The sequence below is a fragment of the Nelumbo nucifera genome, chromosome 8 (assembly GCF_055504915.1).
Source record: "Nelumbo nucifera cultivar China Antique chromosome 8, China Antique-T2T, whole genome shotgun sequence".
Lineage (NCBI taxonomy): Eukaryota > Viridiplantae > Streptophyta > Magnoliopsida > Proteales > Nelumbonaceae > Nelumbo > Nelumbo nucifera.
In genome coordinates this window covers 53465049-53491400 of record NC_142656.1, presented here as the reverse complement: position 1 = coordinate 53491400, position 26352 = coordinate 53465049, and the positions used below count along the sequence as shown (strand labels likewise).

The 26352-nt window shown below is 36.6% G+C and overlaps 1 protein-coding gene across 1 annotated transcript; it reads right to left on the bottom strand.

Moving 5' to 3' along the window:
• Positions 1–1072: 1072 nt before the first annotated feature.
• On the bottom strand, positions 1073–16068 carry LOC104601601 (kelch repeat-containing protein At3g27220-like). The gene is made up of 7 exons (XM_010264997.3): positions 15629–16068; positions 15230–15418; positions 11611–11840; positions 11214–11384; positions 5185–5290; positions 2877–3083; positions 1073–1356 (listed from the first exon to the last, which is right to left on the bottom strand). Exons 1-7 carry the CDS (start codon positions 15821–15823, stop codon positions 1189–1191), a joined length of 1266 nt encoding a protein of 421 aa, XP_010263299.1. The 5' UTR covers positions 15824–16068; the 3' UTR covers positions 1073–1188.
• Between the last annotated feature and the right edge of the window lie 10284 nt (positions 16069–26352).

Here is a 26352-nt window from a genome sequence, read left to right as displayed (position 1 = left end):
TAGGAAGGAGGGCGGGGTAACAGACGCTGCGGTCGGGTTAACTCTGCATCTCTAACAGACGCTACGATCGGGAAACTTCATCTCCAAGATCATTTTGTTTTTTATTAAAAAAAATTAAAAATTCATTTTTAGCATAAGCTTTTGATGGCTCAATGGATTCTATAGATTATTCATAAATCCATCTTATAGCTCTTTCTTACAATTAAAGCCAATGTTCAAAGCATCGGCCGGGCTGATTTGTATCGTTCTGGGAGCTCCCAGACACGCTCCTACAGAGGGTGTATCGGGGTTTTGATCGGTTCAGGGGTGGAGAAGCCTTAAATCGGCATTGGTTTTGAAAAAAAATATAAAAAAAAAGTAAAAAAAGAGTATTGATATCGTCCAATATGCCCTTACCGGTGTATCGGGCATATCGATATTTTGCATAGTTTTTAAAAACGAACCGATGACTGAACCGGTCAGGAGTCCGGTTACCGGTTCAAACGGTCCAAATGTTTTGACAAAAAAAATAAAAAAAAATTTTAAAAATTGAAAAACGGTCAAAACCATTCGAATGGTTAACCAGCCGATTCAGCAGTTTGCTGACCAAAATCAACGGTTTTGGGGGAAAAAGCAGTTTTGAAGGAAAATGGAACTGGTCAGGTGACCAATTCCCGGTTTTTCTGGTCCGACCATCCGGTCTGGTCCGGTTTTGAAAACAGTGATATTTTGAACCCATTTAAAATGAATTTCTATGCATTTTTAGTTTTCTCAATTTTGATGAGAAAAAAAAAATACATGGACCAACTAATACAAGCAAAAACATCAAAAAGCCAACAACAAATCAATATATCCTTATACTTAGACACCGAAATATATAAATCTATTGAACATTGAATGATTAAATAAAAAATGGGAACTCTGTATGGGCTGAAGAAAGAAAGCTTAGAAGTGAGAAAATTTGCCAAAATAGTGGAACTGGTAACCATAAATCATTCCACCAGCACATGATCTTATATCAACTGATACGAGTTGGATACCGCATCATGCCATGAGTCGGCCACTGTGGAAATGGATAGGATTTTATAACATGTTTTGCAAGAATCAATGTTTCTTTTAAAGACAATAATTTTCTACAGCTGTGTATGTTACAATAGCTCAATTGACAATTAAAAAGGGATAGACCATTTGTTAGGTTTACAAAAGAATTTATTGCAAGCTCAGCTTGGTTCTCCACACTTCTCCAATGACTTTTCTTGGTGATGGATCATCAGGTCCTTTATCTCGCTGTCCAGATGTGAAGTACAACCAGCCATCCCAGAAGCCCACCAGAGTGGTTTTCACACGAAAAGGCATCTTTCCAACTACTGACCATTCCTGTGATCAAGGTCGTGATAAAGTTATAACTTAGAAGACAGAAATTTCAATCAGAAGATAAAAATTGTCTTAGTGTAGAGAAACGGTCTACTTCTAAAAGTTTGGATTTCTTATTAGTAGATGATCAGGCATGCACCCGAAGTTAAAAACTAGCTTTTTGGAGCTATGCTGGAGAAAAAAGTAAGGCAACGTAGCATATCGTGGTTGACTGAAAACACACACACACACACATCCCTTGGTAAAAATCCCAGTTGAATTTACGACCATCCAATTTATCAACTTATTTTGAATAGCCATTAATGGATGGTGGACAACTCTAAAGGTATTAGAAGATTGGTCACTAGTGAACAACTCTAATAAGATCTCATAAAATGGCAGATGCAGGAATTCATCAATTTATTGTCCCTCATAATAGATGTATTTTATTTTTGAGCAAAGGTAAAGTATAATAGATGTACAATAGATGTATAATTTTCTGTAGTATCATAGAGAATTTCAATTTGGAATAAGGAAAAATTATTACATTCTTCTACGTCAAATTCAATGAGTCCTGTGTATCTTGTTTCTTGTATTCATATTATTCTATTTTTTCAAATTAAACAAATTGAACGCCAAACAAAATGAAGCTTCAGTATATCCATCAAATGCACTAAACCATTTATCACATTATCCAAGACTGAAAAAAAATCAATATCACTACTTAATCTGACTAAAAGTCTATAATATCTACATAGGAAAGAGCAAATGGTGAAGAGAACATCCAGAAAAAGGTTTCAGTTGAAAACATGCAAATGAAGAGGAGGACAAGTGACTGGGTATCATTCATACTCAAGAAGTTTATGCAACACATGTTTACAATTCCAAGTTATGATTCACTTCCAACATGTATACTTCCAATGTTTCCTTGGAGTTCAAGTTTGGTCACGTTGAACATATGATTACAATTCTAGAATTACAAACCTGAGGTTGATTACCAGGAAGGTCAAAAAACCTTGAATACACAGATTGATATGAGGCCCTCGATACTGAATCAGCAAAACCCTCCATAAACCCTTTTAGTTTTACATGCACTCTGAGTAATCTTGAGATAGAATAGGAAGTTGCTATAGAAGCTACAAATATAACCTGCAATCTGGGAACTAGGCAGCCTTGTAGCAAATAAAAGTCCGTGAATTCTCTGGGTAGCAGCCAAGCGTAGGCAAATGAAGGTGGTGTAACCAAAGGCTTTTTGGCATGGACAGAGCAAAATAAGTTTTTTTCTTTTTCCTTTTTATTCTCCTTTTCTTTGTGGGGAGAGGGGCTCACTAAAAGGTTTAACTATGAATTTGTCTCCACATAACACCACCAGCAGGGAACAAGTGAGGTCGGTGATGATGCATTGTACATTAATAAAAGCAGCAAACAAATATCCTAGTCACAAATCACTGTTTACCCTATAAATAAATAAATAGATAACAATTGTTAAACCAAATGAGCATTTGACTTGAGTGAAGATTATAAATAATGAAAAAGGACCATACCAGCGTATCTAACTTAAACCAGAACACCTCTCCAACCAGAATCATCTTCTTGGTCACAGGGTGCTTCTCTGTTGTGCCTCCAGCAATAACAATGGAGTTATTAACTATAACCCAGGCAAACTCTATATGAGAATCGGGTTTTGGCATTGGAGGCAACGTTTTCCACCTCATCTCATCATCAAGCATATAGACATCACTATATACAACCTGTAATGATAAATTAAAAGTTACAAATGGTAACATAAGCAGAAAGAAAGAAAATTAAAAATGGGAACAGGACAAGGGGGAGAAGCAAGTTGAGACCTGTCTTTATGTCTCTGTTATTGTAATAGAACCCCTCATTTAACTTGAGGAATCCATTCAAGACCTATTTTTTTCTACATCAAAGAAGAGGGATAAAGTACTATGGAGACTTGCAAGTTGCCATGGCTCCCATTCTATACAATGTGGGAGGAAAGTAACAAAGAGAATATTAAAGACAAAAGTCAAACTAAAGAAGCAATGTTCAGAGAACCAGACTGGGCATAGAACAGGAAAAGGGAGAGGTTCACAGGTCAGCATAGTTGTCAAGGCGACGTCTAGGCAGGTGCCCTTGGAGGTTGGCCTTGCCTAATCACCAAGAAGTTTTGTACTTTCTATTATAAAATGCTTCTTTATTCTTTATTTTTTTATATTATAATTATAAAATAAACATGATTAAACTAAAATATTCATTTTGTGTGTTTATATACTAATTTATTTTTATTATTTTCTTATTTTGTTAGGGTTTAATTAACACAAACATTGCTAAATGCTGTCTTGAACCCTCAAAGACTTCAAAACCTGAACCAATAAGGTAGAGCTTAAAATTTGTCTAGTCAACACATCTTCTTCTCATTTTCTTCTTTTCTTTTCTTCTATTTCTTTCTTCCATATCTTCTACTTTTTCTTTCCTTCTTTTCCTACAACAAAAATAAGGGCTCAGCCCCTATATTTTTTTCAATTTTCTTTTCTTCCTTCATTTTCTTCTCATGAATATGTTGATTTTCTATACTTTAACATGAACTTTATACTTTTCTTATGAAAATCATGAATAATCATTAAGGAAATATGGTTATGGTGGATAGAGGTGAAACCGTGATGATGTAACATATATACATATATACTACAGGTCACATAAATACTATATATAAATATATTTTACAAATATTATTACACTTGAATGTGGTGGATAGATGGCTAGTTCCTAAACTTTTAAAACAAATAACTAAGTTCAAGCCTCTCAACTCACATTTTCTTTAAAATACATGTGTATTAACGCAATATATAGATTAAAGAGGCATAAATGGACACAAATAAAGAGGTGGATTAATGGTAATAAGACAATACACATAAATAAGAGGCCTGGGGTTCAAGTCTTGCCATTACCATTTTGAAATTTCTATTCATGTGGTAACCCAAGCTGTTTTATAAAACTGGGACCTGTTCACCGGTTTTCCAGTTAAAGTGGTTTAACCAGTCCAACCGGTTGGTCCAGACCGGTTTTCTAAACAATGTATAGAAGCATTAATGGAAAACAATCTTGGCAAGGGTGGTACGTTGGGTGAAGACTTTGCCCACCTTTGATCGCTATTCTTTTGATGATATTACTAGGAACTGGCAAGCCATTGCTGATTCTTCACAGCTAGAACAAAATATCAAGATGAACTTCACTGCTGCAGTCTAGGAAACCTGAGTAGCTTGGGCATTGGAGGAGTTCTAAGAAGACATGATAGGAGTATTATGGCTTTCTTCTCAAGGGCCACTGGATATGGAGATCCCACTTGGAAAGAACTGTTAGAAGTCCTACATGGGTTAAGGTTGGGAAGGAACCTTAACTAGAGAAAACATTCATGGTGGAGGGGGATTCCCAAAGTAGTGGTGCATTGGTTAAGAAATAATGCTCCAGGAAAATGAAAATTTAGGTATCTTTTGAGGAAAGTCAGATTATTGACAGAAGAGTTGCTACTCAATTTCCACTGGGCTCCTAGAAATGCAAATAGCATGGACAAAATGCACTAGCAAGACAAGTGGTACCTAGATCACATCTCTTTTGGGGGCTGGTTCCAGGGAGAACATAATGTAAAACATGTCAGGTTAGGCAGTGAGTGCTAGCCTACAGTTGAGCTGCTTGCATTGCAAATTTATAAATCATTCTTCTTTACAAAGTAATAAATCTTTGACTGTTACCAATACAAAAAGGGGAAACAAGTTGAGACCTAGAATGTTGCATTTGTTTGATAATCAGTTAAAATGATTTTCATATCCTCCAGGAATCATATGACAATACCTCATGCCTTCGGGAACACTTGAAAATAGGTGATCCAGGTTTGGCCATAAAATCACCTTCCTGACCACCAATAACAAGAAGCCGATCATCCACCACGATGCAGGCTCTGCAATAAATGAAAATCAAAATTAGAAACAATAAAGTTAGTTGTTTCAATCTATCTAAAAGACCATTATTACTACTAGTCATTCATCAACTACTATTTTCCCTTGATCAGCAAGATCAAAAAATGAATTTTTATTAATACAAAAAGAGAAAAAGTCCTATTTTTATAAAAAAAGTCTCATGCCCAAGAGTGACATTCAATTACCACTTTCATATTGATAAATATCAATGGTCTTGTTAGGAAGAGGATTTTCAGTAAATGGTTTAGTGGTCATGTATGGTAGGCCACTTAGATTGTCACATTTTATTTGGGAGGTCCAGTCCTTGGTTGCATCCTTATACTGTTCCAAGAAACTCAGGTACCCAATGATGTTAATGAAAATCTATCTAGCAGAAATAGTGCAGGCACAAGGAATGAATCCATGGAGAATGGAATCGGTTTTCTCCCAATTCCTCATCCAATGGTGATTTCATAATTTTTCAGTGTTTTGGATTTTAATATTTTTCATTCTTCTCAATTTCAAAAGGGAAATGCGGGAAAATGAAATGATTCCCTAAATACCTTTCCTTTGGATCATTCTTGGTGTGATAAAAGAATTTGGTCCCTTTGTAAACCACATATCTTCGCTCGTGCAGTTATGCTTCCATTTTCGTGCGCTCTCCCTCCAATTCTAACACCCTTCCTTCTTTTTCAGTTAGGGCTGTGTGGAGTGAGCCAGTCCCACTCCCACCTAAGATTAGAGCTTTTTACAATGACATTTTTCAAGTGAAAATTAATACTTGTAAGCATCTCCAGAAAAGAGGGCTTAATTAGTGTCCTCCCCATATGTGTGTTCTTTTCAAATGCAAGTGGTGAAACTAATCTTCATGTACTCCTATCAGATTGCCTGTTATCCTTGGTACTCCTATCCATGTCATCTTTCTATTCCATCACCTATAGAAGGGTAAAAATTTATGGAGATGCAATAAGTCAGCAGTACTTTGGTCAGTTTGAGAAGAATGAAATGCAAGAATATCCAAGGATAAGAGACAATCTAAGGAAGCAATAATTGAGAGACTATTATGGTGAGAGTGGCATAGTGGGTAAATTCCCTGCATGTTTTGATCACTTCACAACAATGACATCATAAGATGCTAGCATCTCAACTTCTAGGGGCCCAATACTGATATCATGGCAACCACCTTAAACAAAATATAATCAAGATGAAGTTTAATAATTGTCACTTAGGTAATCCTGGATCTTCAGGAACTGGAGGAGTCTTCAGAAGCTGCAATGGAAATACAATGCAACTTTTTTCAGGACCTATTGGGCATGGAGATTTGACAAAGGCAGAACTACAGATGTCTTGCACGGCTTAAGGTTGGGCACATATCTCCGGTATAAGAATATAGTGGTGAAGGGGAAAAAAGGTAGTGATGAACTGGCTTAAGAACTACACCTTGGGGGCTTTGAAATATAGATATTTGTTTGAGGGCAGATAGGAAACTAGCTACTGAATTAAATGCTACATTCTCTTCAGTTTAAAGATCTACCAACTATATGGAAAATGCCTTGGCAAGATAAGGGGTGAATAGAGAGCAATAGCGAGGAGTGATTTATGAAGGGAATTCATTGGAACAACTAAAGGTACTTGATGTGGAGTAGGGTGATCGTCTCACCCATAGTTTTCAAGGCACCAAGGCGAGGCTAGGCGACCATGGGGCGCCCAGGCGCCTAGCCCTCGCCTAGGCGATGGAATTTAAAACTAATGTTGCCAATGGATTCCTACCCTTCTGAACTAGTTTTTTTTTTTTTTGGATTTATGTATTCTGCACTTACTTTTGTGCTTGGAACTTGAAAGAACTGAAGATTTTAGATCAATAATACATAGGGAACAAATACTAAAATAAAAGAAGAAAATGAAAAAGAAAAGTAGGGGGCGGAGCCCCTGTTCTAGACCCAGAAAATCTGGTGAAAAATATTAAAATAAAAGAAGAAATATGAAGAAGAAAAGAAGGGATGGAGCCCCTGTTTCAGAAACCAATGATGAGAACAAAAAAAAAAGCTGAAAAAGGGAAGAAATTAAGAACAAAAGAAGGGGGCAGAGCCCCTGTTTTAGTCCAATAAAATGATTCAAAAACTTGGAGAAAGATACAAAAAGGAAGAGGAGAAAATGGGGCGTAACCACTGTTTTAAACCAGGAAATAGAGAACAAAACTAAAAAGAAGAAGAAGAAGAAAGAGAAGGATTAACTCACCTTGACTTTAGAGAACTGTGTGGGAACGATGGAGGCTGTTGTTCTCTCATCTTCCTCAGGTTGATACTTCGATTCTATTGTCAATGTGAAATCCTCAAAGATTAACTTTGTTTTTACTTTCCTCAATACAAAAGCATGATAACATGCAATAGGTTCTATTATAATAACTAAAACAACCAATAAAATATTATATATTTTATATTTTTTTTTATTTAATAAATATTTCTATAAGCATGCACCTAACATAGTTGGCGTTTGGGCGAGGCATTCTTTGAAAAGCGCCTAGTCGCCTTGACAACTATGGTCTCATCACAGCTCAAGCAGAGGCTACAGACATGGGGTGAAAAGGCAGCAATTTGGTCTTCTTTTCTGAAGAACAACCAAAGTATTGATTTTTTAGAGCACCATCTCCCAGCAAAAAGCCCTAATTTTCAGAGGTACAGGGTTGCACAAAACTTCCTTTGTTGGAAAGGTTCCTATCAAATTAAAAGACTAAAACAAGACTTGAAAGAAAGAAGAACAAGTGAAAAAACCAGAGCCAGAGGAGGAGACCGATCAAATTCTAGTACCCAAGCAAGGCTAATCCAATAACATTATACTTAGAAGAGAAATGAATTCATCTACCAGCCCCATTTCAAACTCCCTTAAACCTCTCCTCAGCCCCAAATCCAAAGAGTTTCCATTGCCACAAACAAAAGAAATTACTTTTCCCTTATTTAAAGAAAGGGAACAAAGAGACGGGAATCTATCCTTGAAAGAGGTGTCCCCAAACTAGACATCTTCCCAAAAGCACACTTTTATACCTGCACAAGCATCATACCTGAAAAAAGGAAGAAGGGAAGGCAGAATACTGTGGATAGTTTTCCAAGGAGAAAACCTAGAAGCCATAGGGTCAAGGCCAACATCCCATCCATTGTCTACCAATTCATGAATGCTTACAACCACTTTGTGCCACAAGCTATCCTGCTCCAAGGGGAATGAGAAAGTGGAAAGAAATTGCTACCTCGGCTCAGTGCAAAAGGACCTCTAGATCTGCTTGGTCCCCCCCCCCTCTCCTTCAGGATTCATGAAACTGAATTCTGATGGTTGTAGTTTAAGGAATCCTGGACCTTCTGGGATTGGGAGAGTTTTCAGAAATGAGGCTGGGATTATTAATGCTATGTTCTCTGGCCCTATTGGAGAGGGTGACTCTCTTAGGGCAGAGATTTTAGCAGCTCTGGGAGGAATCAAAAGAGCAAGGGAATTAAACATTCAGTGCTTGATCATTGAAGGGGACTCGGAGGTGGTAATTAGGTGGTTGAAGGAAGACAGCAATGGTTTGTGGAGCTACAGAAATGAAAAGAAAATATTTAAATGGCTGAGTAGGGATATTGAGGTGAGGTACAGCTGGGTGAAGAGAAGTGCTAATTCCATGGCTGATGGGTTAGCCAAGCAAGGGGTGGTTAAGGATTCTTTGTTTTGGGCCATTTTTTAGCTTTCTTTCTTGTTCTCTATTGTGGGGGAGTTAAGATATTTTACCTCCCCTTTCTTGTACTTAAAGTTTCACAATTTTTATAATCTAATAAAGCATTCTGTTATTGATCCAAAAAAAAAATCTGCTAGATTCCTTACCCTAATATTTCCTATACCTAACCCCCCCCCCATTTTGACCTAGCCGGTTGAACTGTTCGAACCGTCACCCAACCATGATTCTGGGTCTTGGTTCTAGTAAAACCTGGAGTTCTGTCAAAAAACCATTGACCAGGTTACCATGAAAATGCTCCTCCAATCTCGTATTAGCCACACATTCTCACGACAACCAACATTTGTGGAATCGCCATAACCTACAGCCCCCAAAATACCAGTGATCGAGCCAACCTTTCGAAGAGAAGATTGCACAGTTCTGGAAATTGCCCAATGTCTACTCGTCTTTCTTCCCCCATCGAACTCCAATAACCAAACAAGTATGAACTATGGATTCTTTTTAATTTTTGGTTCATTATAGCTCCATGCTTTATGTAAAAGAAATTTAAATGCCAATTATCACAAGGAAAAGGACACTATTCATAAGCCATCATATCAGCATATAAGCAAAGACCTGTGAGCTAGAAGATGAGGCATGATTATATTTGCCACATCAGTGGAAATTCTAAATTAATGAAGTAAAGAGTTTGCATGATATTTATCCTAGAAAGAAAAGAGGTGTATTCTTGATTAATTCTTGGCTTCTTGATATATATGAAATGAAAGGAATCTCTTTGACTGACTTGCAGAGTTACCTGTTACCTAGTGGAGATTCTGAAGAAAACCTCTTCAGGCCACTGACCTCCTAGTAGGGTCACTCTTCAGTCAGTAGAAGGTTAGATCAGACTTCAATTTAAAGGTGGCACTGAAAGAACCCTTTACAAGTCTGATGGGACTATTATTTGGGCCTACCGTGGTCCAATGGGCAATGGTGATTCCACCAAAGCATAGGTTCCCTCACTCCATACTGGGTTCCAAATTGCTAGAGATTTCACCTCTCAAGATTAGCCATAGATCATGATTCCACCAACATCATTCAAGGAATAAAGGTTGTGGATTGGGCCTTGGGAGAATGCTCATTAAATGAAAAAGATAAAAGACATATACCCAAACTGAATGGATTGCTAGGCATCTCAATTTGATCACTGATAATCTAACAAAAGCATTTTTTTTGGTATAGCAATAGCTCTATGCCTTGATAATTTTTACTGTTGGAAGATAGCAATAGCTCTATGCCTCCAATTTTACTGTCCTTTTTTTGGATTGGTAACCAATCAAACTTTTTTAGTGTAAATTCCATGTCAGATACCTTGAATGAGCCCTGTCCTTGTGATTTCCATGTAATATAGTTCTAACTAACCCATCCTTTTGGAATAGTAAACAAATGCTAAAGAAATTAAAGAAAAAAAGGAACATAAGAACAAGGTTATAATTTTCATATGAATATTAGAATAAGAAAAGGAACATAAGAACAATGTTATAATTTTGATATGAATATTAGAATAAGAAATATTCCTATAAGACTAAATACATCCATCTAAAAGCAAGGCATTGTAAAATTCTTAATGGCATTAAAAATTATCAATTTAAATTTCTGCAAGAAGGGGGTTTTCTACAACATGCATGTTTTGTTTTCATTTGCTTTTGAAGTTGCCACATCAGCCAAAAAAACGAAATACATTCTTGAATTATATTTTTGTTTTGAGAAGAAAAAACATATTGGTTTTGTTTCAGAAAACAATCCATGCTTTGAAACCATCAAAATAACGGATTCTAAAATAAAAACACATTTTGGAGTACAGATATCATATAATCTATGAAAAATGATATCAATCACTAGATGAAAACATGTCCTTTAAACCAGAAAATCAAGAATACTTTTTTATTTTAGTTTTGAAAACAAAAAACATAAATGCAACCAAGAACCTATTTTCCCTATGTTGTGTTAAGAACCAATTTGTTTTCAAACCAGATGGTTTTGATTTTTTTTTTTTTATTTGGAACTCATAGAAAGTAAAACAATTCACATTGGAGAGAACCCCCTAAAAATATCCATATGAAGGCTAGGTGTTGTTAAAATCATCTAAAAATTATATCCACACCAAGGAAATTGGGGAGAAAAAAAAATATAGTCATCCAAAACCATAATAGAATATATTAGATAGAAAAAGATGGAACACAAACCTGTGGGGGCCCCCACGGGGAATGGGTACTTCAGTCTGCCACTCTTTTTCTAATGCTTTCCCATTCTTTACAGCAATACTCCAATGCTCTAATGCAGGCTCATGGCGGTCCTCCTTGCTGCCACCCATTACATGCAATCTACCTCTCCAAAGTTGAGTTGCTGCAGCATACCTACAAATAAACATAAAAATTCCAATGAAAAACCTATCTCTAAACATGAAATTCTTCAAGAACCATGTAATGATTTATAACCAACATGGATCTAACAGCTCACACCAAAGGTGCATCAAACATTATGAATTATTACAAAAATCTCAAAACTAATAATAAGATGTGGACCCCCAAAAGGCTTTAATAGCTACCATATGCTTAAGTATATCTCGACTATGAAGTATACCTAGGTACTGGTAAAGGAGGCAATTCCCCCCACTGTTTGGTCTCTGTGTCCAGAACAAATGAACGAGCTGTAGGCCCTCTGCATTGTGGACCATATTGTCCACTGATTATGTAGATGTATCGCCCATCTGACACCACTCCTAGATGTGAGTGTGCCATTTCTTTTGGCATATCAAACCTTCCACCCCATGTATTATCCGTAAAATTATAGACATCAACATGAGAATGCACCTGTGAGGTAAAAACACAGATAATGAACAGAAAACAGTAAGGCCAACTGGTTATGTAAGAATAAATATCTGTAAAAAAACAAATTTCTTGTTAATTAAGGTAAGGTTTTTTTTTTGAGATAAGGTAAGGTATTTTTCCAATTTTTTATTTGGATGTCTCCAAAGAGACGAAAAGGTAAGGTATTTTATTAATTCCTTTACTGTAATAGGACATGAATACATGTATAGAGCAAGTATATCATGTACAGCCAGAAACTATCAGCTAGGAGAGCCACAAAAACCTATGCTCTCCAGATCAACAAAACAAAAACTACATACTTTGAAAAGTTCTGTGAATCAACTAAATAGAGTATTATGATCAAAAAACTTGTGGTGTGGGATTCTCCTATACAGGTCCTTGGCTGACAGCCAAGAATGTATAGTAGCCACATCCTGGAGTACCACATCATCCTCACACCTCCTCTTGTTCTCAAACACTCTCTGCTTCCTTTCCTTCCATATGACCCAACTGACCACTAACAGACTCCATAGGGTTTTTCCTTTCTGGTTCAAACCTACCAGCTTCCAAGACTTCAGCAACTCAAATAAGCTTCTTGGCTGACATCAACTGACATTGAAAAGCTTGCAAAAGTGATTATACAAGAGACCGGAAAACCTACAGTCATATAGTGCACAAAAACTGGTTCACCAGCTCCTCATTCCATCCACATCACACACTCCAATGTGCCCAGCAGCATTCCCATCCTTGATAACATGTCCTTGATGAGGCGTTCACATATCTCCTTCTAGGGAAAGTCAAACACCATAGGATCTATGATATTTTTGTAAAAAGACAACTGAAGATTTGCCATCCTTGGACCATTTCCAGGATCTTTCATCTACTTGATTTGAAATCAGTTTATGCTCTTGTAGTTGCTGCAGCAGTCTGGCAAGCTCCAGAATTTCTCAATGATTTAAATGCCTACTGAAAGAAGCACACCATGACCCTTCTCTCTCATTCAAATCATATTGATCTGCCACCACCAAATTTCTGTTTTCTGCTATGAGGTATAGGTATGGATATTCATCCATCAAAGCTGAGTTGTTTGACCAAATGTCTTGCCAAAAACAAAACCTTTGTCCATCACCAATTTTCAGTTTCACCCCCTGCATGAATCTAGGAAAAGATTTCTCTATTCCTTTCCGCATGGAGCAGCCAAAATAAGAGTTGAACCTGCCCAGAACCATTTTCCCAACAGGGCAGTATTCACCTGCCTCACTTTCCTCATGCCAAGTCCACCTACATCCATGGGCTTGCACACTGTCTCCTATTGAACCTGGTAAATTTTCTGCTCCCTGTCCTTGCCATTCCAAAAATGAATCCTTTCCAAATTTTTCCAACCTGTCTGCCACACTTTCCAGGATTAGAAATAAGGATAAAAGTAGGTAGCCCTTTGATAAATACTTTCCAGCCTGCTAGCCTCTTTCTAACCTTTCTATCACACAATCCCAAATGGACTTGGATATACATTTCGCACCAATAGGTAAACCTAGGCACTTCACAGGGAGATGAGCTATTTAGCACCCCAGTTCAGCTGCCAGCTCCTGCATGTTTGACATGCCTCCAACCAGGAAAATTTCATTCTTCTGAAAATTCACCCACAGTCCAGACACCATTTCAAACCTGGCTATCACCATTCAGAGATGATCCATTAGATCTCTATCTGCTTGAAGGGAAAAAAGGGTATCATCTGCATATTGAGGCAGTGGCACTTCAGTTCTCCCACTATTTACCTTAAAACCTTTGATAATACCCCCTCCATTTCTCTCTTAGTCATTCTGGACAGTGCCTCTGGAACACATATGAACAGCAAAGGAAAAAGTGGGTCCCCCTGATGGAAACCCTTGCACATTTGGAGAAACCTGAAGGTAACCCATTTATGAGGATAGAGAATTTTGCCTTGGATATATACATTTTGACCCAATTTCTCCATATATGACCAAAATCCATCTTCTTCAAAACCTTATCAAAGAAAACTCCAGTTTATATTTTTTCGATCAATAAAACTCCAGTTTATGTGATCATATGTCTTTTCCAAGTCGACCTTGCATACTACCCCATTTCTTCCACTCCAGATTCTAGAGTCCATTAATTCATTAGCTGTCAACAGACCTTCCAACATCAACCTCCCAGGAATATAAGCACCCTGTGACTCTGAAATCACTTCACCAAGAACCTGCTTCATCTGCCAGCAAGTGTCTTAGCTAGTATTTTATAAAAACTACCCACCAGACTTATAGGTTTGCATTCTGTGATGCGGATAGGACCACTAACTTTTGGGATTAGTGTTATGACTTATGAATGTGGAATTCAAACTCCACTTAGAAGCTGCTGCTCTCTCATGGAATTCATTCATGGACTTCATAACATCAGCCTTCAAGAAGTCCTAATACTTGTTGTAGAACAAAATGGTAAAACTGTCAGAACCAGGAGTTCGCTCACCTTCTAGCCCCACTTACCTCCTAAACCTCTTCTTCCAAAAATGGCTTCTTGAGATCAACTTTCCGTGCCTCTGAGATAGTGTAAAAATGAATTCAGTCCACCCCTAGCCTCACCTACCCCTCCTCCTACAGCTTTTTGTAGAAATTAACAAAAAGGAGCATAATCAAGTGCATAAATAAAGATATCCGGCAAAGGAGTTGATACTTTTAACATTTTAATTGAAACGGGGAATAGTTTAGACCAGGAGCTTCTGTCCATATAAATTAAAATTAACTTTATCAAAAAGGCCTATTTGATCAGTGGTAGAGAAAGTGTAGTGGTTTAACCCAAAATGGGGGCAAATTTGTGCATATGTATGCTCTGCTCACTAGAAAAAATTTAGTTTATCAAATGCATCATTTTAGCCATGATTTGCATAGACATCACAAGTGGCTCGTGTAAACCAATTAAAACAAACAAGTTTTTCTTATATTAACTAGAACCCTCTTTTGTTAGGTTCCCAACAAGCTGAAAGCCCAAATATGTTCATAGAAGAAATTGAAAAATATAGCACTTCAAATTTTTCAGAAGAAATTGCACATGCATGTGAAGAGCGCGTGCGAGGTCATACAGCTCATTTTGGGTTTTACTTTGGAAAATTAGTTTGAAACAAAAAAAAAAAAGAATGAGCATTAGATGATGATATTTTTTTCCCAAGCTGGAAACACACCAAATCACATTGCATTACCCAAAACCAAAGGTTATAAATTGAAGTGACTTATGACTAATAGTTGTTAGCAGGGAGGAGGAGCAACAGATTCTAAGGAAAAAGTGCTTTAAGTTAATGGATCACCAAACACCATAAACAAAAATAACCAACCGGCTGCAGAAAATGTAAATAATCCTCAAGGGAGCTGAAGGATTCTCACATAGTCGATGGTACCGTATCCAGCAAAAACATAGAGAAGATTCTTAATCTGTATCGCCGACCCATCGAGACGAGGAACAGGTGCCGTCGCCATCTGCTCCCATTTGAGTTCCGGTGCAGGTAAATCAGCGTAGGTCGCTGACAAGACTCTACCGGCACTCTGATCCTTCTTACCTTGAATAGCTCTTTCCTAATGCAAGTGGAAAACCATTAACCATGAGTAGATCGACCGTTTTCAACGAACAATAATTGTCAAAGATACAAAATTCAGAACTCTCTAGCTGATCAAAAAAAAAATATTCAGAACTCTCTAATCGAAAAATTCTCAAGAATAAAGAAAACCCATATTGAATTCATGTCTTGTAGCTTAAGAATCACAATGCGATTCGATCCCGCTCACCTTTTCGACCTTAGGTATGACCACACTCCCAGATTTCTCAAAAGCCCAATTCGAAGCAAGGGACGAGTAAGCAGAAGTCAGAGAAGAAGACGAAGCCCAGAGAAAATCCGCAATGAGAGCAACCCCGAGAAGTCCTACGCATGACAAGAGCAGGAAGAGCTTTGACGAAATGTGCTTCCCGTTCGGCCTCGCCATTTCATTGAATCCCTCGAGAGAGAGATGGAGAAGACTCAGAGAGAGTAGAAGGTGGAAACAGGAAGGTTGAAAAAAATGGAGGAGAAAGCGTCGGTGCTTGGTTGTGCTTTCACCGCCGTGTTTTTTCGACAACAATCAGCCAGCATCAGCAGAGCTCGGATGCGCTCCCCACAGAGCGCGCCCCACTGAACATTCCCCCGTGCATTGGGACGTCTGTTTTTAGTAAAATCAGTAATCACCGCTGTTGTCTTCTTCCTGCGGTTTCTCTCTCTGCAATCTACTACCTAGGGCACTCCTGATCCTCTATGTTTGGACCCGCAGGGATAATCCCTACAAGTCCAACGAAGTCATGCGACGTCTAGCACAACGCACGTGACCTCCTCGTCAAACTCCCATAGGTAATAGGCTTTGCATGGAGCTTATGATCTTTTCGTGTGTAGACCTGTTCATGGGTCGGGTGGCCCGATGGGCCGGCCCGATCTATAATTAAACCTAAAAACCCTAGTCGAATATCCCTCTTCTTTTCACCTCTTTGCCTCTTTCCCTTCTTTTTCCAACCGAACCCTTCTTCTCCACATCCTCTTTCCCTTCTTTATATTCTATTTTTAATGTAAATAAATTCTGATTTATATTGATTATTGAATTCAGAATTTATATTGAATTTATATTCTTTTTTAATGTAAATAAATTCTGATTTATATTGACTATTGAATTCAGAATTTATATTGAATTTATATTCTTTTTTTAATATAAATAAATTCTGATTTATATTGATTATTGAATAGGAAAAATTCTAATTTTTTATTAGATCAGGCTTCGGGCTCGGGCTCGGGCCTAACATATTTCCATTAATGAAGAGTAAAAGCCCGGCCCGGCCCATGAACCTATTCGTGTGGCCTGTGCCATAGGACAGGGTGGTATCAATCCCAAATCAGGACACAATCATACACTTAAAATCATCGCAGTTAGCCCCACTGTTTTCAATCCGTAGTTTACCCAGCTAGTTGAACCTTCACCCGGCCAAGATTCCAGGTCTGATTCAGTCAAGACCCATGGTCAAAAACTGTTGATTCAGTCAAGAACCATTCAACCTAGCCAATTCAACCGTTGACCCATTTGACTCGGTCATTGAGTCACGGGTTGTACACTTAATATATGCAAACTTTCAGAGTCCATAACTTTGTACTCTAATGTCCAATTGGGGTGATTTTTTTTTATTTTGGGTAACTTTTCGAGATCTATGTGTCCCAATGGTCGTAGGCGCCTTGATCCACTCTTTTTGCAAAAAAAAAAAAAAACTTTTTTGACCTCAAATTGCAATTTTAATATTTTTTATAAATAAAAAATTAAAAACTGAGTTAAAATATAAATTAAATATAAAAATGCATATAACATATTTATACATTATTTATTGATAAATTATATATTTATACGCATATATACATATGTATATGTATATGTGTGTGTGTATATATATATATATATATGAAGTGGAACGGCTTGAACCATTTGACTTGGCCGGTCGAACTAGTAGCCCAAAACCCAAAGGCAAAAACGGTTCGGCCTCCGGGTCGGTTTTTAAAATATTGGTTAGACCTTAGATGCACCTAAGTTGGACTTGAATATGAGTTTAGGCCTGCGAGCTTAGGTTTAGGCCCAAAACGCCAAGTCTGACATTATTTCGGCCCAAGCTTGGGTTTCTTAAAAAAACTTAGCCTGAACCCGAATAACATATTGGAAAATTTTCAAATTAGTACCCTATACTTTGGGTCTAGTGCCATTTTAGTCTTCAAACTTTAAAACGCAACAATTTAGTTCCCGAACTTTTAAAATGTGCCAATCTAGTACCTACCAATACCCTTTGAGTGTCATCTAATTCTCTTTATCAGCCATCCAAACATTGACAAAAAATGAACAGTCTCAAATCCTTGCCTCTTTTGTTCAAGAAAGTTGGGTCACCATTAGACCTGTTCATGGGCCGGGCTGGGCCGGGCTTTTTCTCTTTATTAACATAAACTTTTCAGGCCCGAGCCCAAGTCCGGCCCGACCAACGGGCCTAAAACTTGGGCCCGAGCCCGGCCCTCATAAAAAGCCCGAAGCCCAGGCCCGAGCCCGAAGCCCGACTTGGGAGTCTGAGCGTCGGTGCCCTCTGAGGATTGAGAGAATGGTGTTGTTGAGTTCGCCGATTCCTGGGAGTCTGAGAGTGAGAATAGAAAGTGAGAAAATAGAAGATGAAAACAATGCCGGCTAGAGAGAGAGAGAGAGAAAGAGAGCTCACCGCGAGAGAGACGATCTAGATCTGGTGGTGCTAGCCGCCGGTGCCTGAGTTTGTAGAATGAAAATGGTGCGCCTGGGTTCTGGTGGCACCGGTTAGAGAGAGAACTGAGAATGAGAAGAAAGAAGATGAAAACGGTGCCAACTAGAGAGAGAGAGAGAGAGATCACCGCCGCCAAATAGAGAGATGACTAGTTCTAGTGGAGTCGGCCGTCAGTGACTGAGTTCGCAAGTGCAGTTGGGTTCACCAGTTCTGAGAGTTGAGAGGGAGAAATGAGAGCCGCCGCTTCTGAGAGTGAGAGTGAGAAAGGAGAATGAAAAGAAAAATTTTAAATATTTAGGGTTAGGGTTAGGTAGTTTAGGAAAAGTCGGGCCAGGCCGGGCTTTTTTAACAAATCCCGAGCCCAGCCCGTAAAATAGTCGGGCTCGGGCTTTTAGGCCCGCGGGCTAAAATACATGCCCAAGCCCGTTCGGGGCCGGGTCGGGCCGGCCAGCCCGTCGGGCCACCCAGCCCATGAACAGGTCTAGTCACCATAATGCCCACTAAGACGTAACCCCAACTTTATTGAATAGAAGAGGTAAGGATTTGAGACTATTCATTTTTTGTCAATGTTTGGACGGTTGATAAAGAAAATTAGATGACACTCAAAGGGCATCTACGTCTTTTCAAATGTCACTTAACGGCTGATTAACAGATTCGTTAACGATAGGTACTAGATTGACACATTTTTGCAAGTTCGGGTACTGAAGGGATTAAAGTGGCACTAAGCACAAAGTATAGGGTATTAATCGGGATTTTTCCCTAACATATTATATAACAAAAGAAATACATTTTATATAATAAACTAGTGGGGACCCGTGCATTTGAGATTTATCAAGAAAAGTGAAATAACCAAAACTTGTAATTAAGGAAAGAATGTAATGATGTTTTTAAATAATTAAATATTTATTTTAATAATTTGATTAAATCTTTTACTAATTTAGTAATTTGAATTTATTATATTAATATTTTTAATAAAATTTATAAATTATTACTAATTATTTAATAAAATAATTATTTTTCTATATTATTTGTTAGTGTTATATTTTATTTATTATTTTTCCATATTACTTTATTAATGATTAAATGTTTCAATTTTTTTGTAAATATCACTTAAATATTTAAAATACTTAAAGATTAGTAAATATATAAAGTTAGGCTATAGTCATAATTAAATTAATCTATAGTTAACTTTTTTTAGTCATAATTAAATTAATATAAGCCCAAACTTAAGGTTTAAGACTTTGGATTAGGCTTAGATTGATCCTCATCCTGACCTAACCTACCCAAGTTGCATGTATCGTAATATTCGTATTTGGGTTGAACCAAATTGAATGCAATCCATGCATGCATTATTTTTTTGGTTTTTAAACTATTTTTAGATTGAAGCCAAAAAGGAGTTATAAAGGATGGGCTACCCTAGCCCAATGAAAATTTTGATAGTATATTAGTAGCTTTTGAGGTTGATTGGCCTAACTTAGCCCACACCTTAAGTGTAATAATATTTGTCTCGGCCTACAGGATTGCCCGTGTTAATTATAAAACTATGATTTTTTTAAAAAATTAAAGTTTTTATTTAATTCTAGTCTAGTATAAATATAAATATAAATAAATATATATATATATATATACTTTGTTATCTAAATATTATACAGTAATATTTACCATATATGCATATAACATCCCTATCTGCTAGGACCATCATTAGACTTCGAAAGTTCGATACCCAATTAGACTTTGAATCCGATTGTCTTAGATTTGGATGTCAGAACTTGCATCTAGTTAATAATTCAATTGGATGTGAATTTAACCCCATCCAATTTGATTAAAATCCACACCTAATAAAAAGCATTATTTTGTATGTATATAGTATAATTATTGTATACACGGAGATATTATGTATAATTATACATATATGCATTTATACCTTAAAATTCAAAATCCAACATAATAATAATCAAATGTAAATTCAAATCTAGAAATTTCATAATCGGGTATTGATGTGGATGTAGTTGTATTTGATTTAAATCTAATCCGTTTACAACCCTACTACCCACAATATGTGTGGGCTTGGTGTATATTTGATATAGACCTAACTCAAAGAAAATAATTGCTTGAGCATGGAAATTTATAGATCTATTCAGGTTAGGCTAAGTTATAAACGATTTGTTACTAGTTTTACTATTAATTTTAATTATCCCATTAATACTAATTTTTATTAATTTCTTAATTTATAATATTTGCCAGACAAAAGCTGCCAAATTTTAATATTTTTATTAACTTCAGTAATTTTAATTAATTTTACAACCCTAATATTCACATTATGTATGGGCTTGGTGTTGATTTGAGCTAGACCTAACTTAGAAAAAATATTTGCTTGTTATAAATGTGCATCCCTAAGTAGAAGTCTTATCGCATTATTTTAATAATTTTTTGTAATTTTTTATACATAATGCAAATGGTTTATTTTATTATTTTCATAATTTTTTACTTTTAATTATTAATGTTTAATTCTTAACTTTTAATAGTTGCTAGATAAAATTTTGCTAGTTATTAGGTTTCAAATTATATATAGATTTTATTGTTGTTGTTGTTGTACGTTATGTATCACATGTTATGGGTTTCTAGACGAATTAGAACCGTTTTCGAAAATGGGTTAACACAGACCTGTTTATCTTGTCTTATTCGTCTGAGTGATAAAATGGGTTTTACATTTTAAATTTCCAATAATTTTTTATTGTTATATCATTTTCAATGGGTCCTCTATTTTATATAAGTCTCTTGTGTAGTATGGGCACTATGCACAATAAATGTATGAACTCATAAAAATTATTAATTTTAACAATATTATTAATTAAAACACATTAATGCAAAGTTATCTAACAAAAATAAAAATAATAAACAAAACAAAATACAACATTAGAACATGAGTTTTATTTGCAATATATCAAACCCATGTTTAAATCATAATACTATTAAAACTATCAATAAATATTTTTTGTATTTAAATTTCTTATTTTCCTTAGTGTTTATTAAGTTTGATTTTTAAGTTGAACTAAAATGTTTTAATTTTTACTGAATTTTGTTAATATATATTAACTTTAAGTGGGACTTTAGTGGATTTTTAAATTAATAATTTTTAAAATAATATTTTATTTTGGTTGCTTTATGTTTGATTATTTAACCACAACTTATTTATATTATTTTACTTATTAATATTTTACCTTATTATGTTGTATTACTATTCCCTCTCTCTCTATATCTCTCTTTCTATAGTAGTGTACAACTTTATTGATCTAATCAAAATAGATAATGATTAATTTTTGTATTTTTAAAACAAAAGGAAATAGAAAAAAGTGCAAAAAATGGAGAAAATAGATAAATAGCTTCTCTCATAGGAGAGACATGTTGACATGAACCATCTTATTTAATTATATATAATTAACCCTTCCCGATGCGAACCCAGACAAGCAACCACCGTTCTTAGTCTCAGAGGCAATAGGCGAGCTTAGGCATCGGTCATCTCTCTATCCGACGGTGAGTCTTCTCTCTCTCCACCAGTCTTCTCTCTCGTCTCTCTCGCAGTTCTCATTCTCACGCATTATCGCATATTCTCAGGAACCAGCGAACTCAAGCACCGGCGCTAGCCGCACCACCAGTGAACTCAATCACCCCTCTCTCCGGTGGTGAGTCCTGCATTTCTCAACATTGTACAAATCATGCATTTCAACCTTTGTTAGGTTAGGCTTTGGGCTTTTTATGAGGGTGCTCGGGCCTGAAAAAATCTTGTTAATGAAGAGCAAAAGCCCGGCCCGACCCATGAACAGGTCTAGTCACAAGGCTATGACAGAGATCACAACAGTTGTAGTGTGCTCTTTAAGATCAAAGTGCAATGCGGGACTCAAATAGCCCCTTGCTACTAGACCTATTCATGGGTTGAGCTGGGCTTTGGCTCTGTATTAATAGAATATACCTAGGCTTGAGCCCGAACTCGACCCGACCAACAGGCCTAGGTCTTGAGCCTGAGCTCGGCACTTATATAAAGCCCAAAGCTAGAGCCCGAGCCCGAGCCCGGCCAGAATATTGGAAAAAGATTTTTTGTTCAATAAAAAATTGTTTTATTTATATTAAAAGACCTCAAAATCTAAAAAATAATGAAAGACCTCACTATTACTTGAAAAAATATAAGAATATTAAAGAAAAAAATATTATATATATTTATTATATAAAATATATTTTATTATATAAATACGTTATCAAAGTCAGGCTCGGGCTCATGATAGGCTTTTTTAAGAAAGCCCGAGTCCAACCCGATGTTTTAGGCCCGAGCTCAAGCCCACGGGCCTGATATCTTATCCAAGCCCAACTTAGATCGGGTCGGGCTGCCCGACCCGTAGGGCTACCTGACCCATGAATAGGTCTACCTGTGGCATGGGCTTAAAGTACAATGAGATGTCACATTATCCTTGTTACGACGTAGTACATGCCAAAGGAATGCAATTAGAGGGGATTAGTCATGCAATGTTTGTGCTTAAAACCCAAATAGAGGGCCTAATGGAAAATTGTTGAACACTAGAAGGGAAGGTCATGGATTATGGTGTGTAGCATGCTACCATGAGACCTTACTACCATGAAATATTGGGGGATATCCAACATGTAAGGGAAGCAATTGTTCTAGGATTCTGTGTTACTCCCTTGATAACTTGCCACATTGCTATTGCTTATGTGTAGGTTACATGTGTAATCTTATGGTGGGCAACACATTGTAGATAGTGTGATGTCCAATATCATGTGCTTACAAGTTGATCTCTTAATGGGTCGAGTATCCCAATGGTATACCATTCTATATCGATCTTGGACAAATTCTTAAGCCTGTGGGCTTGGGCTCGTGGTCGGGCTCCAAATATCAAGCCCAACTATTTTTTGAGATAGGCTCGGGCTCTCTTGAATAAGCCCGATTCAAGCTGGAGCACAACCCAATAATATTATATATAATAACAAATATAATATATTAATATCATATAATATTATTAGTAGCAAAAAATGTAGTATATGTATTATAATATATAGAATAGTATATAATGTATATAATGTATATTATTAATAATATATAATATATTATAGAATTTTTGTTCACATCAGGCTTTGGGCTTGTGCCCAGGTTGCAGGCTTTATATAAGGCTAGGCTTGGGGCATGTTCGTTTGCTTTGAAGTCTGACATCTGAAAGTGCAATAATTACATTAAGAGGTATATTGGTATTGGTGAACTTTTCTTTCCTCTCAACTCTAAATGCAGAGAATGTTGTTCTGAATTCTGAAAATGATCAAATATCCATTTTGACCCATATATGAGATTTTTATTTGTCTTTTTGGGGGTATCATTGGAAAACAAAAAGTTGTATGATTGCACTTTAAGAGATAAGAGATAAGAGGAAACAAACAACCATTTTTCTCTTAAAGTTAAAAGATTCCTCTTAAGAGATAAGAGTTAAGAGGAAACGGACAAGCCCTTGGACTCAAAACCTAGGCCTGATGGTCGGGGTGGATTTGAGCTTGAGCTCGGTCATTTTTTGGTTTATGAATGAAAAGCAAAACCCGACCCAAACATGGCCTAACACAACCCGTGAATATGTCGCTTACAAGCTAAATTATAAATTTACTTTGAATCATTTAAATAGTGGCACAAGGGTATTTATGAGGCAGGTGTTTAATGAGTGCTTGCTCAATGTGTGTATAGGGGTGGACATTTCCTATCTGGCCTAATCCAATTTGGGATTTTTTTGGCTCAAACCTAGTTCTTGATGTTCATGCCTAGTAGGGCTGCAAAATTAATCAAATTTTGACCCAATTTGATTCATTTAAGGTGGTTTTGAATGTATAATAATGTTAATTAAATCGATTTGAATAGGTCTTCATTTAATATAGTAGAATCCAATTAGATTCAATTATAAAATACATGATATAATACATATTATATATTTACATATATACCCATCTTTATATGTATAGACTTTAGAAGAATTCTTTGAAAAACTAAAAGTATTTTTATTTGTGATAAGGCAAAAGAAACCCTAACAACTCCTGATGTTGTGCGATCTGGCGGCTCTCACATGGCAGATGACTTGGATGCCGAATCGGATGTTCACAGTCAGTGACCGAGTTAAGATGGGCCAAGCTAAGGCTGGTCGAGCTGTATGATTCTGCAAAAGGCAAGAGCTAGAGTGCCCGGGCTGTTTTTACCCGGGGTGGGCACTCCGATGCTTAAGTCAACAAAAATTTCTTATAAGGCTTTAAGAGATTAGAGAGTGCAAGATCTTAATTGCGCGTACCTCCTCATGTAGAAATGAGACCTTTATATAGGTGTGAATACTCAAAGACCTTCTTGTAACGGGTTTCAGGTTCTTGTAGAGCCGTTTCCGTTAAGTCAGGAGAGCAATGACGTTAGTTACATAATCTGCACAGAGGGCTAAGGTCCATCCGATTGGCTCTGATGCATGTGATGCGGGTAGGTCGGCCTAACGGTTGACTCATTAATATTCCAGAGAACTCGGTCTAGAAACGGATCTATGCGACAAGTTAGCGAGCATGCCTTGTAGGTCACCAATGGTATTTTCTTACCTCGGCCAGTCCCTAAGGTAGGTCACTCCTTGACTGGAGGTCCTTCAAGTCGACCAAGCCGAGGTACTTTTAGATCGGCCTTGCAATGAGCTACCAGCCGACCTGTCAAGGTGATATGCTTACTCAATGTTAAGGTGTCACTTGAAAGCCATTTGTCATTATGTCATTCAGAGGACCAAATTACCCCTCATCAACTCCCAAGTCTGTAATCCTTTATATTCCCTTAAGACAACACAGTAAACTAACTTATCATAAAAAAGAGAAACCAGAGAGTTAGAGACTATTAATCTGAGTTCAGATTAACTCCCCACAACACATCTCAATGTAGATTAGGAACACCTTCAATACTTGTTATGGGGAGATGTTCCTAATGTATGGTTGGGATGTGTGGGCCGTGTGTGGGGCATGCTCTATGGGGAGGCAATGTGAATTTTAGTATAATCTATAAAATTTTGAGTTGGCCTTGAAAAATAAATAAAAGTTTTGGGTTACAATGCATTGTTCATTTCCCTAACCTCTTGCATGAAACATAGCACATCCTCTACATCCACGGTATAGAAAATGTCTAGCAACCATGCCACGTTTCTTTGCCATTAATAATCACAACTCAACAGAGTCTAGACTATTAATGTGAATCTTGACTAAAAAATTATATTTTCTCAACCACATTTCTCCTTATTTATCATTTATTGCTTCCCTCCACTCTCTCTCCCCCTCCTTTGTTATCCTTCAACCAAATAGTCACCGCCTGAACCATTGCAATTATTAACAATTATTTCTCCACCCACATCTCTCTATCTATCCTTCTTTCTTATTCCCCAACCCATTGGTTGTTTCTCACACTCACAATTGGTGGTGAGCGATGTTACAATCATGTACAACATCTAATTAGATCTAGCCATCTAATTTTCTCTAGATTTTGCGATGCAATTAATTTCCTTGACAATACTATTTTATGAGTGTATTAAATTATTGTCAACCAATAAAACTAATGGATTTAGTTAGAGATGAACTCTTAGATAGGGAGAATCTACCGGTAGTTCTTAAATCATGATCCTATATTGTAAGGAAAATATATGATTAAAAGCTAAAGCTAAAAGTCTTCCATTTTGCTTTTTGTAGGATCCTTTTGGTTTGGATGTTGGCAATAATCAGGGACAAGAAGAGTTAGTTACATGTAAAAGAGAGGATATGGACCCACCATTTAATCTCTTTTCCTCTCACTCTCCTAGCCTCAAATGCATTTCATACACCAAATTTCACTTTATTAATGATGATCCTTAAATATTATTTACCTAAAATTAATGTTTCTTCTTGTTTCATACATACAAACAAACAAACATTAAACACATGTTTTTTTTTTTTTTGCAATTTATGCAACTAGTAAAAATTTGAGAAAAATGTATAAAAGAAACTTGAATAGAAAATACATTTATTCATATAATGTTCAATTTTATGTTTCATACTTTTTTCTTGGGCTCTGGGTTTTTTCTTCCTTTTTTTTTGGGGTTCTAGTCAGCACCCCATTCCATGTATAGAGCATAAGACATCCTATTGTTTTTCCCTACAAATTAATTATCAAATGAAATTTCTAATT